This window comes from Salmo salar, chromosome 16 (genome assembly GCF_965601325.2).
Source record: "Salmo salar chromosome 16, fSalSal1, whole genome shotgun sequence".
NCBI classification, from domain to species: Eukaryota; Metazoa; Chordata; class Actinopteri; order Salmoniformes; family Salmonidae; genus Salmo; species Salmo salar.
Genome location: NC_138306.1, coordinates 56,573,560 through 56,587,500, shown reverse-complemented (window position 1 = coordinate 56,587,500; position 13,941 = coordinate 56,573,560). Strand labels below are relative to the sequence as shown.

The 13,941-nt window shown below is 46.3% G+C and overlaps 1 protein-coding gene across 11 annotated transcripts in view; it reads right to left on the bottom strand.

Moving 5' to 3' along the window:
- LOC106573836 (kinesin-like protein KIF1A) overlaps window positions 1-13,941 on the bottom strand; it is a 160,854-nt gene that overhangs the window by 97,868 nt on the left and 49,045 nt on the right. For all 11 annotated transcript variants that reach the window (XM_045697444.2, XM_082962789.1, XM_082962787.1 and 8 more), the window contains exons 3-9: window positions 10,193-10,266; window positions 9,436-9,618; window positions 9,036-9,104; window positions 8,530-8,708; window positions 1,592-1,703; window positions 1,093-1,170; window positions 17-82 (exon numbers count right to left, since the gene is read on the bottom strand). In XM_045697444.2, coding sequence (XP_045553400.1) covers window positions 17-82; window positions 1,093-1,170; window positions 1,592-1,703; window positions 8,530-8,708; window positions 9,036-9,104; window positions 9,436-9,618; window positions 10,193-10,266 — 761 coding nt within the window. The remainder of the gene's footprint in view (window positions 1-16; window positions 83-1,092; window positions 1,171-1,591; window positions 1,704-8,529; window positions 8,709-9,035; window positions 9,105-9,435; window positions 9,619-10,192; window positions 10,267-13,941) is intronic.

Genomic DNA, 13,941 nt, shown 5'->3' with positions numbered 1-13,941 from the left:
TAAAACTGATCCGTACCACTTCTGCCAAAGCAGAGATTACTTTCCCCAGAGTGGTCAGTGATTTGTTGATGTTCGCTCCTTCCTGTAGCAGTCAAGGAGTAATATGGTCAACATGGTCGACTTGGTCAATATGGTCAACATGGTCAATATGACTAACATGGTCAACATGGTCAATGTGGTCAACATGGTCAACATGGTCAATATGACTAACGTGGTCAACATGGTCAACATGGTCAATATGACTAACGTGGTCAACATGGTCAATGTGGTCAACATGGTCAACATGGTCAATATGACTAACGTGGTCAACATGGTCAACATGGTCAATATGACTAACATGGTCAACATGGTCAATGTGGTCAACATGGTCAACATGGTCAATATGACTAACGTGGTCAATGTGGTCAACATGTTCAACATGGTCAATATGACTAACATGGTCAACATGGTCAATATGACTAACATGGTCAAGATGGTCAATATGACTAACATGGTCAATATGACTAACATAGTCAACATGGTCAATATGACTAACATGGTCAACATGGTCAACATGGTCAACATGGTCAATATGACTAACATGGTCAACATGGTCAATATGACTAACATGGTCAACATGGTCAATATGACTAACATGGTCAATATGACTAACATGGTCAACATGGTCAACATGGTCAATATGGTCAATATGGTCAACATTTTTTTTTTACCTTTATTTAAACTAGGCAAGTCAGTTAAGAACAAATTCTTATTTTCAATGACGGCCTAGGAACAGTGGGTTAACTGCCTTGTTCAGGGGCAGAACGACAGAGTTTTACTCAGCTCTAACCACTAGGCTCTAACCACTAGGCTACCTGCCACCACATGGTCAACATGGTCAATATGGTCAATATGGTCAACAGCAACTCAATCACTTCACCAATATACACCCTAGGTATAGGGGTCCTCATTGCCAGCAGTATATCCAATTGCAAGATTTGAAATGTATTCATTACACATGACAAATAGACTAAAAACTTGAAAACTATGCAACAGAGAGGCAGAGAAGGAGGAAGAGGAGGGAGAGGAGGGAGAGGAGGGAGAAAGTCTCACCTTGAGCCGGGTCCCTTTTGCTCCTGTGGAGTCGGCCCTCTCGCTGCCGGCCAAATCCACCAGGCTGATTTTGCTGACCTGTGACAGAAACATCAATGGTAGCGCAGGGAAATGCATGAGTTGACTGAAAACGCAGCTAAAGTAATTTATTTTCACACTAATTCATTCCACAGTTGGCACAAGATACCCTCCCTCACAATGCCATAATTACATTACCAAGTGCCCTCAGACTCAGAGGCAAGCGGCAGCCCCACAACTGGATGCAAGAGCTGATAAAAACAGCGATGAATAGCTTTTTTTCAACAGGCTTAAAGTCACAGAGTTCACGCAGCTAAGAGAGATGGGATGAATCTCAAATATATTTTTCTCAAAGTCATCCCATCCTCTCTCTTGGCATCCCTCTGATATTTTGAGAAGGGATAAGGAGAGAGCTCTGGTTGCATTTTATTGTACTGTATATGAAGAGAGACGCCTGGGGCTGAGACGGCGCCCCTCCTACCTTCTCTGAGGTGTTATCAGTCTCAGCGTCGAGGCGTTTCTGGGTGAAGATAATGTTGAACACAGCGTGGGAGCGACTGCTGGTCTCGTTCATGTTGGTGGCCGCCACCGTCCTGCAGAGAAGAAGAGAATGTTGGGTAATGTTCACTTGGTACCAAACTGAAGAAAACTGACTGAAACAGGAAGTAACTTTCCTGGACTTGTCCAATAAGAAACACTAATTTGTCCTTTGTGCCCCACTGAACATGACAGAGTATACTGCATGATGAAACGCCACAGAAATCCCCATGAGTTTACCAGTCAGATTTACAATGTTAGAGGTTCCCACCTCTTTCTGTAGATTTTATTTCCAGACAGTGTGTTCAGAACCTACCGTGTAATGTCATTTTTATTTAACCTTTATTTAACCTTTATTTAACCTTTATTTAACTAGGCAAGTCAGTTAAGGACAAATTCTTATTTTACAATGACGGCTTAACCCGGCCAAACCCGGACCCGAACGACGCTGAGGCCAATTGTGCGCTGCCCTACGGGACGAGTACTGTGTGATGTAACACTAGTGAAATCTACTCACGTTGAGACAGAAGAACAATAACAAGTCATTTGAGATCAACGATCCATCTTGATAATAAAGAATACAAACCTCCACAGTGAACAGTATTATTCAGGTACAAAAAATTAATTTCAACAAGATATGCGAAATGACAGATACATTAAAACCAATTTCCTCTAACGCTCTCTAGCAACCAAAAACATCAATTATCATCTTCCTAATGACACGTTGCATTCGATTTGAGGCGTTTTAAGCGGGGCCGTCAGCGACTGGTTCTTCCACTGTTTAGTTGCTATGGTTAGCTTAGAGCTAATGAGACAAGAGACAATGTGGTGATTCGTAAGGGAGCCTAAAGTTCTGCCCAAGAAGACAGTGAGGAGTGTACTGAGAAAGAATACTATTGTAGTGTGGTCATTTCTAGGGAGGTCCCAGCAGCAGTGAGTGGTATCGTGAGGTAGAGAGTTGCAGTGCAATACAACCGTTTCTATTTTTTCCATCCTGCTGCTGTTTTCACATTTGGGATGAAAAACAGAAGGAACAGGAAATAAACCGTTCGATCCTGACACCTCGGTAGAGGTGTGAATGGATGGACAGAGCACAGTGGAGCGGTAGATGGATGGACAGAGCACAGTGGAGCGGTAGATGGATGGACAGAGCACAGTGGAGCGGTAGATGGATGGACAGAGCACAGTGGAGCGGTAGATGGATGGACAGAGCACAGTGGAGCGGTAGATGGAGGGACAGAGCACAGTGGAGGGGTAGATGATTGATGGACAGAGCACAGTGGAGGGGTAGATGGATGGACAGAGCACAGTGGAGCGGTAGATGGATGGACAGAGCACAGTGGAGGGGTAGATGGAGGGACAGAGCACAGTGGAGCGGTAGATGGAGGGACAGAGCACAGTGGAGCGGTAGATGGAGGGACAGAGCACAGTGGAGCGGTAGATGGATGGACAGAGCACAGTGGAGCGGTAGATGGATGGACAGAGCACAGTGGAGCGGTAGATGGATGGACAGAGCACAGTGGAGCGGTAGATGGAGGGACAGAGCACAGTGGAGGGGTAGATGGATGGACAGAGCACAGTGGAGCGGTAGATGGATGGACAGAGCACAGTGGAGCGGTAGATGGAGGGACAGAGCACAGTGGAGGGGTAGATGGATGGACAGAGCACAGTGGAGCGGTAGATGGAGGGACAGAGCACAGTGGAGGGGTAGATGATTGATGGACAGAGCACAGTGGAGCGGTAGATGGAGGGACAGAGCACAGTGGAGCGGTAGATGGATGGACAGAGCACAGTGGAGCGGTAGATGGATGGACAGAGCACAGTGGAGCGGTAGATGGATGGACAGAGCACAGTGGAGCGGTAGATGGATGGACAGAGCACAGTGGAGCGGTAGATGGATGGACAGAGCACAGTGGAGCGGTAGATGGATGGACAGAGCACAGTGGAGGGGTAGATGATGGATGGACAGAGCACAGTGGAGGGGTAGATGGATGGACAGAGCACAGTGGAGCGGTAGATGGAGGGACAGAGCACAGTCGAGCGGTAGATGGATGGACAGAGCACAGTGGAGCGGTAGATGGATGGACAGAGCACAGTGGAGCGGTAGATGGATGGACAGAGCACAGTGGAGCGGTAGATGGATGGACAGAGCACAGTGGAGGGGTAGATGATGGATGGACAGAGCACAGTGGAGCGGTAGATGGATGGACAGAGCACAGTGGAGCGGTAGATGGAGGGACAGAGCACAGTGGAGCGGTAGATGGATGGACAGAGCACAGTGGAGCGGTAGATGGAGGGACAGAGCACAGTGGAGCGGTAGATGGATGGACAGAGCACAGTGGAGCGGTAGATGGAGGGACAGAGCACAGTGGAGGGGTAGATGATGGATGGACAGAGCACAGTGGAGCGGTAGATGGATGGACAGAGCACAGTGGAGCGGTAGATGGAGGGACAGAGCACAGTGGAGGGGTAGATGGATAGACAGAGCACAGTGGAGGGGTAGACACCTGAAACCCCACCTCTTTAAGGCATACCTAGGATAGGATATAGTAATCCTTCTACCCCCCCCCCCCCCCCCAAAAAAAAGATATAGATGTACTATTGTAAAGTGGTTGTTCCACTGGATATCATAAGGTGAATGCACCAATTTGTAAGTCGCTCTGGATAAGAGCGTCTGCTAAATGACGTAAATGTAAATGTAAATGGAGGGACAGAGCACAGTGCTGTCTGACTGATGTATCTCCACTGAGGCGTGTACTGCTACAGATCTGGATGGTACACGTCAGTAAGTCAACGGCGATTTCAACGTTACTGAACTGCCTGATATAGAGAAAACAGTTGATTTGTTAATTGATTCATGAATCATTGAGTCATTTATCATTGACAGAGCAATGGGATTTGGTTCCAATGTGTTTGCAGCATGGACAAGTCTGGAACTTCAATCATTCATTGTTGCTTTGTTTGTCTGATGTTTGTCCTGTCTATCTGCTGGAGTATCCTAGTTTTCCAGTCTACCCGTTTCCGCTCTACTCCACCATGTCTTTAACGTGTTAGTTAATGAACTCAATGTAAATTCAATCTATTCTGGTCTGTTAGATCAAGTCTTCCCATGCAGTAAATTCCCTCATCGACACAACATTTTCTAATTAATGAATCTATTCATTCACGGCCAACATGGTACAGCATGGAAACTTCACCTCACCAAGGCTGCATCCCAAACGGAACCTTAGCCCCTATGGACCCTGGTCAAAAAGTAGTGCACTACATAGGGAATAGAGAGATATTTGGGACTCACACCTAAAACATTCTCAAACAGAGCCTATGTTCTACTTATAATGTAGGCTCAATATATTGCCTGAGGCTAAATGGTATTGCAAGTGTGGATATTGGAACAAAGCCACAATCTTTAGAATAAAACCCCTTTTGAATTAGATGAGAAAACCAAACACCCCAAAGAAAATAAACCCTAGCCATCATATATCATCCATCCTTAATCCATCCGTTCACCCACCCAATCATTCAGTGATTCATTCATTCATCCATCCATCTATCCATCCATCCATCCAACACCAAGATAAATTCATAGTAACGTGTTCAAATCAAAATGTCACACGCGCCGAATACAACAATACAACCTTACCTATGAAATGCTTACTTACAAGCCCTTAACCAGCAATGCAGTTTCAAGAAAAAAACTTTTTTTTTAAAGTAAGAGATAAGAAAAACAAGAAATTAAAAAGCAGCAGTAAATAACAGTAGCGGGTCTATATACAGGGGGTACCGGTACAGAGTCAATGTGGAGGCTATATACAGGGGGTACTGGTACAGAGTCAATGTGGAGGCTATATACAGGGGTTACTGGTACAGAGTCAATGTGGAGGCTATATACAGGGGGTACTGGTACAGAGTCAATGTGGAGGCTATATACAGGGGGTACCGGTACAGAGTCAATGTGGAGGCTATATACAGGGTGTACCGGTACAGAGTCAATGTGGAGGCTATATACAGGGGGTACTGGTACAGAGTCAATGTGGAGGCTATATACAGGGGGTACCGGTACAGAGTCAATGTGGAGGCTATATACAGGGTGTACTAGTACAGAGTCAATGTGGAGGCTATATACAGGGGGTACCGGTACAGAGTCAATGTGGAGGCTATATACAGGGTGTACTAGTACAGAGTCAATGTGGAGACTATACACGGGCGGTACCGGTACAGAGTCAATGTGGAGACTATATACAGGGGGTACCGGTACAGAGTCAATGTGTCAATGTGCGGGGACACCGGTGTCGAGGTTGGGTTATTAAAGTGGCTATGCATAGACAAGAACAGAGAGTAGCAGCAGCGTATGGGGGGGTGCAAATAGTCTGGGTAGCCATTTGAATAGCTGTTCAGGAGTCTTATGGCTTGGGGGTTGAAGCTGTTCAGAAGCATCTTGGACCTAGACTTGGCGCTCCGGTACCGGTTGCCGTGCAGTCTATGACTAGGGTGGCTGGAGTCTTTGACAATTTTTAGGGCCTTCCTCTGACACCGCCTGGTATAGAGGTCCTGGATGGCAGGGATCTTGGCCCCAGTGATGTACTGGGCCATACACACTACCCTCTGTAGTGACTTGTGGTCGCAGGCCGAGCAGTTGCTATACCAGGCAGTGATGCAACCAGTCACTATGCTCTCGATGGTGCAGCTGTAAAACCTTTTGAGGATCTGAGGACCAATGCCAAATCTTTTCAGTCTCCTGAGGGGGAATATGTTTTGTCGTGCCCGCTTCACGACTGTCTGGGTGTGCTTGGACCATTTTAGTTTGTTGGTGATGCGGACACCATCGAACTTGGAGCTCTCAACCTGCTCTACTACACCTCCGTAGATGAGAATGGGGGCGTACTCAGTCCTCTTTTCCCTGTAGTCACAATCATCTCCTTCGTCTTGATCACGTTGAGGGAGAGTTTGTTGTCCTTGCACCACACGGTCAGGTCTCTTACCTCCTCCCTATAGGCTGTCTCATCGTTGTCGTGGTCATGCCTACCACCATTGTGCCATCAGCAAACTTAATGATGGTGTTGGAGTTGCGCCTGGCCTTGCAGTCATGAGTGAAAAGGGAGTACAGGAGGGGACTGAGCACCTCCTGGGGGCGACCCGTCAGGAAGTCTAGGACCCAGTTGCAGAGGGAAGTGTTTAGTCCCAGGGTCCTTAGCTTAGTAATGAGCTTTGAGGGTACTATGGTGTTGAACGCTGAGCTGTAATCAATGAATAGTATTCTCACAAAGGTGTTCCTTTTGTCCAGGTGGGAAAGGGCAGTGTGGAGTGCAATAAAGATTCCATCATCTGTGGATCTGTTGGGGCGGTATGCAAATTGGAGTGGGTCTAGGGTTTCTGGGAAAATGGTGTTGATGTGAGCCATGAGCAGCCTTTCAAAGCATTTCATGGCTACAGACATGAGTGCTACGGGTTAGTCGTCATTTAGGCAGCTTACCTTAGTGTTCTTGGGCACAGGGACTATGGTGGTCTGCTTTAAACATGTTGGTATTACAGACTCAGAAAGGGAGAGGTTGAAAATGTCAGTGAAGACACTTGCCAGTTGGTCAGTGCATGCTCGGAGTACACGTCCTGGTAATCCGTCTGGCCCAGCGGCCTTGTGAATGTTGACCTGTTTAAAGGTCTTACTCACATCGGCTGTGGAGAGCGTGATCACACAGTCATCCAGCTGATGCTCTCATGCATGTTTCAGTGTTACTTGCCTCGAAGCGAGGATAGAAGTTATTTAGCTCACTGGGCAGCTCTCCGCTGTGCTTCCCTTTGTAGTCTGTAATAGCAAGACCTGCCACATCCGACGAGTGACGGAACCGGTGTAGTACGATTTGATCTTAGTCCTGTATTGACACTTTGCCTGTTTGATGGTTCGTCGGAGGGCATAGCGGGATTTCTTATAAGCTTCCGGGTTAGAGTCCCGCTCCTTGAAAGCGGCAGCTTTAACCTTTAGCTCAGTGCGAATGTTGCCTGTAATCTATGGCTTCTGGTTGGGGTACGTACGTAGGTCACTGTGGGGTAGACGTTGTCGATGCACTGTGGTGGTATGTAGACAGCTACGAAAAGTACAGTTGAAAACTCTCTAGGTAGATAGTGTGGTCTACAACTCACCATGAGATACTCTACCTCAGCCGAGCAACACCTTGAGACTTTCTTAGATATCATGCACCAGCTGTGTCGCTGTTCTGTCTTGTCAATACAGTGTATAACCCGCCAGCTGTATGTTCTTGATGTCGTCGTTCAGCCACGACTCGGTGAAACATAAGATATTACAGTTTTTAATGTCCCGTTGGTAGGATATACGTGCTTTCAGTTAGTCCCATTTATTTTCCAGCGATTGAACATTAGCTAGCAGAACGGAGAGCAAGGGCAGATTAGACACTCGTCGCCTGATCCTCACAAGGCACCCTGATCTTTTGCCTCGAAATCTCAGTTTCCTAGGCCAGCGAATCACGGGGATCGGGGCCTGGTCGGGTGTCTGCAGTATATCCATCGCGCCCAACTCATTGAAGAAGAACTCCTCGTCCAATTTGAGGTGAGTAATCCCAGTTCTGATGTCCAGAAGCTCTTTTCGGTCATAAGAGACGGTAGCAGAAACATTATGTACAAAGAAAGTTACGAACAATACGAAAAAAACCTACAAAATAGCATGATTGGTTGAGAGTCGATAAGACGACAGCTCTACCCCTGGCGCCATGGCAATGTTGCATGGCAATTAAGTTTTCTGATTCTGATTCATCAACCCACCCACCCATCCACGAATCCACCCATCCACCTATCCATACATACACTGTACATCTACCTATCTAACCATCAATCCATCCATCCATCAATCCATCCATCCATCCATCCACTCACCTAGCCTTGTTTCCAGAGTCCATGAGGTCCTGGATGTCGTTGTAGGAGGTGACAGCCAGTTTAGAGAGGTCCTCTACGTACGGCCCCATCAGGGGGTGTTCCCTCACACGCAGGTTCCCCTTGTTCTTCGGGTTCAGGAGGTCACGCACACGCTCACAGTAGATCTCCATGTAGCTCACCTGAGGATGGAGGGAGGGAGGGGGAGGGGCTTAAAGGGTTAGAACACGGGAGAGGTCACAAAGAGTCACATCTCCCGCAGGTTCTTTCTCGTTTCATCTTTCCTAAATTCCTAATGTCCTCATGTTCTTGGAGGGACTATGGAGCCACGGCTCCAATGTGTTTTGAGAAGGAGGCAAGGAGACTGCATGCTGAGAATTGAGGAAAGACGGAAAATAATTAAGAAAAAAGCCATAGTGAGAGGAAGCGGACCCTTACAGGAAGACAGGATGTGACATGACGGGCAGTGGGGACCAATGAGAGGCCCCTGTTTGTTAACTGTAACGTACCTCCACAGAGTAGGACTTGGTGTTGTCATTATTACAGTCGTTGAACTTGGTGAAGAGGTCTTCACACATCTAGGGGGAGCAAGAGAACAAAAGGTTTGGAGTGAACATTTATTATTAACTGATATATGGTTTGTCTGTCCCGGGACAGATACGAACACATTGACACATTGAATAATCACCATCTAATGTGTTGCACCACAATAGAGCTTTCATTCATTTCCAACACCTGTCCTTTGTGCTTAGGCATGGAGAGCTAGGTAAATGATTTGCTAACCAGCAATTCCGGATGGAGAATTCAGGGGATTCTGGGAATGTTCCATCCAGGAAAACCAGGGATTTTTCAAAAAAGTTACTGGAATTTTGTAACCCTGGTGTAGATGTAACAGTATATGCTGTATACCAGAGGGATGATGCCTTCCTGGTCCTTCAAGTCCGGCTTCCCCATCATGGTGTAGGACTTCCCAGATCCGGTCTGACCATAGGCAAAGATACAGACGTTGTATCCCTCGAAGGCATGGAGCAACATCTCCTCACCAATGTCCTTGTACACCTGCTGCTGGCCAGCAAAGTTGATGTCCTCGGGCTGTGGAGAGAGAATGTGTAGGGTTAGATGAACATCCATCAACATGATTAACCAAGACACCACTACAAATTGGATTCATTGTTTTTGTTGTTTTCTAAGTTAAGTGATGTGGGTAATAAACTGTTTCTTCTCCCTTCATGTGACCTGACCTGACCTTCGACCCCCCGTTCTTCACTAATCCACAGCTATTCAACCTTATCAGTGACCTCAACCATGTGATGGCCTTTTCCCTTACTTAGTAACTCTCCAAGCCCATTGGCTCATATCCACCCTTAATTGACCCCACCATATGTTTAACCTTTATTTAACTAGGCAAGTCGTGTTAAGAACAAATTCTTATTTACAATGACGACTTACACATAACCATTAACTTCTGGTGTAGCAAATACTTAAAATTACAAATCCAATTTATAAAAAAGACAAGTGGCGTCTTTTTCTATTAAAATACACAATCATATCAAATATATGCATGTCGAATGTAATCAAAGTCCTTTAGTAAAGGATTACTGTGTAGTATGACATCAGCAGTGGCGATGTAAATCTGCAGTAGTCAGTCAGAAGTACAGGTACTTACCGAGGTATGTGACCAGTAAGAGTAATCAAAGTTGAAGCTCTTATTCTCTTTGGGCTGCTTGGGGTTGAGGATGGCTGAAAGACATGACAGACAGATTAGTGAGAGAGAGAGAGAGAGAGAGATGAGGGGGGTCACGGAGGAAGGTGACTAGGGTGAGAGGACCGCCCTACTTGCCCTGCCGTGTGAAACTAGATCTGCTTGTTGGGTCAGTGATCGTCAGCGTGAATATCTCCGGTCTATAGTAGTGCACCACATAGAGAATAGGGAATAGGGAATAGGGAATGCCATTTGGGACACAGTTAATGTGTGACGTGTCTAAGGCCAGAGGGAGGGAGGGAGGGAGGGAGGGAGGGAGGGAGGGGAGGGAGGGAGGGAGAACGGCTGAGTCACTGCTTCCATGCGCACTTTACAGACAGACTGTTCCCTTCTGGACAATTACAGAGTACAGACAAGACAGACAGCCAGAGGGTTTCGCTTCTTTAATCTTGTGGTGCTCCGGGCTAATTAATGGATACCGTCAGAACAGGCCTGCGTATACAACTGGACAGCGACTGGTTCATGTAACCTGTGGACGTGACCAATAAACGTTGATTTAATTTGCTACAATACATTGCTTTTATTAAGTGCTAGTGTGGTAATTGGAAACAAGCCAGATGTTAATGGGTGGGGTTTACTGTAAAGCAAATGACCTTAGAATCAAATTTATGATGGCGTCGTACTGGATGGCCACCGTTTCGCAAGCTCTGACTCAACTTTGCTATTTTGTGATGCTTTGTTGTTTATTTTAACTTCATTTTCTCTAAATGTATCCGCTATCATTTCTTACAACCGACAATAACTTTTGAAGATCAGATCAGCAGTTACCTACCTCAAAACTTCCACTTCGACTCATCTACCCTGGGCTCTTTCCGTAATTCCAGCCACATTTTTGGAAACGCCAACGTTACAGAGGCAAGAGAGGGGGGATCCTGGTGAAATTAAGGCGAAGGGTGAAACAGCCACCTCCTCCCTCCATTCTATTGGCCAGTCACTAGATAATAAGATGGAGGACCTCTGATCGTCCCCTCCATTCTAATGGCTGATGTACCAGTCACTAGATAACAAGATGGAGGACCTCTGATCGTCCCCTCCATTCTAATGGCTGATGTACCAGTCACTAGATAACAAGATGGAGGACCTCTGATCGTCCCCTCCATTCTAATGGCTGATGTACCAGTCACTAGATAACAAGATGGAGGACCTCTGATCGTCCCCTCCATTCTAATGGCTGATGTACCAGTCACTAGATAACAAGATGGAGGACCTCTGATCGTCCCCTCCATTCTAATGGCTGATGTACCAGTCACTAGATAACAAGATGGAGGACCTCTGATCGTCCCCTCCATTCTAATGGCTGATGTACCAGTCACTAGATAACAAGATGGAGGACCTCTGATCGTCCCCTCCATTCTAATGGCTGATGTACCAGTCACTAGATAACAAGATGGAGGACCTCTGATCGTCCCCTCCATTCTAATGGCTGATGTACCAGTCACTAGATAACAAGATGGAGGACCTCTGATCGTCCCCTCCATTCTAATGGCTGATGTACCAGTCACTAGATAACAAGATGGAGGACCTCTGATCGTCCCCTCCATTCTAATGGCTGATGTACCAGTCACTAGATAACAAGATGGAGGACCTCTGATCGTCCCCTCCATTCTAATGGCTGATGTACCAGTCACTAGATAACAAGATGGAGGACCTCTGATCGTCCCCTCCATTCTAATGGCTGATGTACCAGTCACTAGATAACAAGATGGAGGACCTCTGATCGTCCCCTCCATTCTAATGGCTGATGTACCAGTCACTAGATAACAAGATGGAGGACCTCTGATCGTCCCCTCCATTCTAATGGCTGATGTACCAGTCACTAGATAACAAGATGGAGGACCTCTGATCGTCCCCTCCATTCTAATGGCTGATGTACCAGTCACTAGATAACAAGATGGAGGACCTCTGATCGTCCCCTCCATTCTAATGGCTGATGTACCAGTCACTAGATAACAAGATGGAGGACCTCTGATCGTCCCCTCCATTCTAATGGCTGATGTACCAGTCACTAGATAACAAGATGGAGGACCTCTGATCGTCCCCTCCATTCTAATGGCTGATGTACCAGTCACTAGATAACAAGATGGAGGACCTCTGATCGTCCCCTCCATTCTAATGGCTGATGTACCAGTCACTAGATAACAAGATGGAGGACCTCTGATCGTCCCCTCCATTCTAATGGCTGATGTACCAGTCACTAGATAACAAGATGGAGGACCTCTGATCGTCCCCTCCATTCTAATGGCTGATGTACCAGTCACTAGATAACAAGATGGAGGACCTCTGATCGTCCCCTCCATTCTAATGGCTGATGTACCAGTCACTAGATAACAAGATGGAGGACCTCTGATCGTCCCCTCCATTCTAATGGCTGATGTACCAGTCACTAGATAACAAGATGGAGGACCTCTGATCGTCCCCTCCATTCTAATGGCTGATGTACCAGTCACTAGATAACAAGATGGAGGACCTCTGATCGTCCCCTCCATTCTAATGGCTGATGTACCAGTCACTAGATAACAAGATGGAGGACCTCTGATCGTCCCCTCCATTCTAATGGCTGATGTACCAGTCACTAGATAACAAGATGGAGGACCTCTGATCGTCCCCTCCATTCTAATGGCTGATGTACCAGTCACTAGATAACAAGATGGAGGACCTCTGATCGTCCCCTCCATTCTAATGGCTGATGTACCAGTCACTAGATAACAAGATGGAGGACCTCTGATCGTCCCCTCCATTCTAATGGCTGATGTACCAGTCACTAGATAACAAGATGGAGGACCTCTGATCGTCCCCTCCATTCTAATGGCTGATGTACCAGTCACTAGATAACAAGATGGAGGACCTCTGATCGTCCCCTCCATTCTAATGGCTGATGTACCAGTCACTAGATAACAAGATGGAAGGATGGTGGAGTTGATTCATCAGCGTCTTCATCCTTTACAGGACAGCAGTTCTATCTACATGAACTGTACAGAGCAGTTCCATCTTAAATGTCCTGTACGTCAAGACTGTTTTGAGTCATAAAGCCTTTCATCAATAAGGACACTTACATCACTTAGCAACAGAAACGTCTGCTAGTTGCTAGATAGCTGTCCTCAGTCCCACCATAAAACAATCCAGAGGTTAATTAAACCCTCATTGTCTACCATCACTTAGAGTCATCTGCGGTATGAATAGTATGTTACAGGAAGGCTGTCATGACCGTCCGATAGAGTTGATGAGTGGGAGGGTGACGGGGTGTGTGTGTGTGTGTGTGTGTGTGTGTGTGTGTGTGTGTGTGTGTGTGTGTGTGTGTGTGTGTGTGTGTGATTACGGTAAAGGAGTTGTTGTATTATATTCCCAGAGGGTTCCCTTGTCCACAGTACTGCACCCTTACATGATTCACTATATCTTCTTAAATAAGTTGAAATGTAAACTTTTTTTTTTTTTTTTACATGTGAATTTGTTTAAACTTCTATCGTATTTGTTTGATTTACAACTGCACAGGATCCCACCCCCCCCCCCCCCCAAAAAAAAATTGGACAGAGATGAATGCTATGTTTGTTAACTGGCTATGTCTATCCAACACTGGAACTCTTTCAAGTCAAAGGTCAACTTTTGGTTTTATTAATTTATTGCCACTGAGGCCCGGTGTAACTGCTAAACTGCTT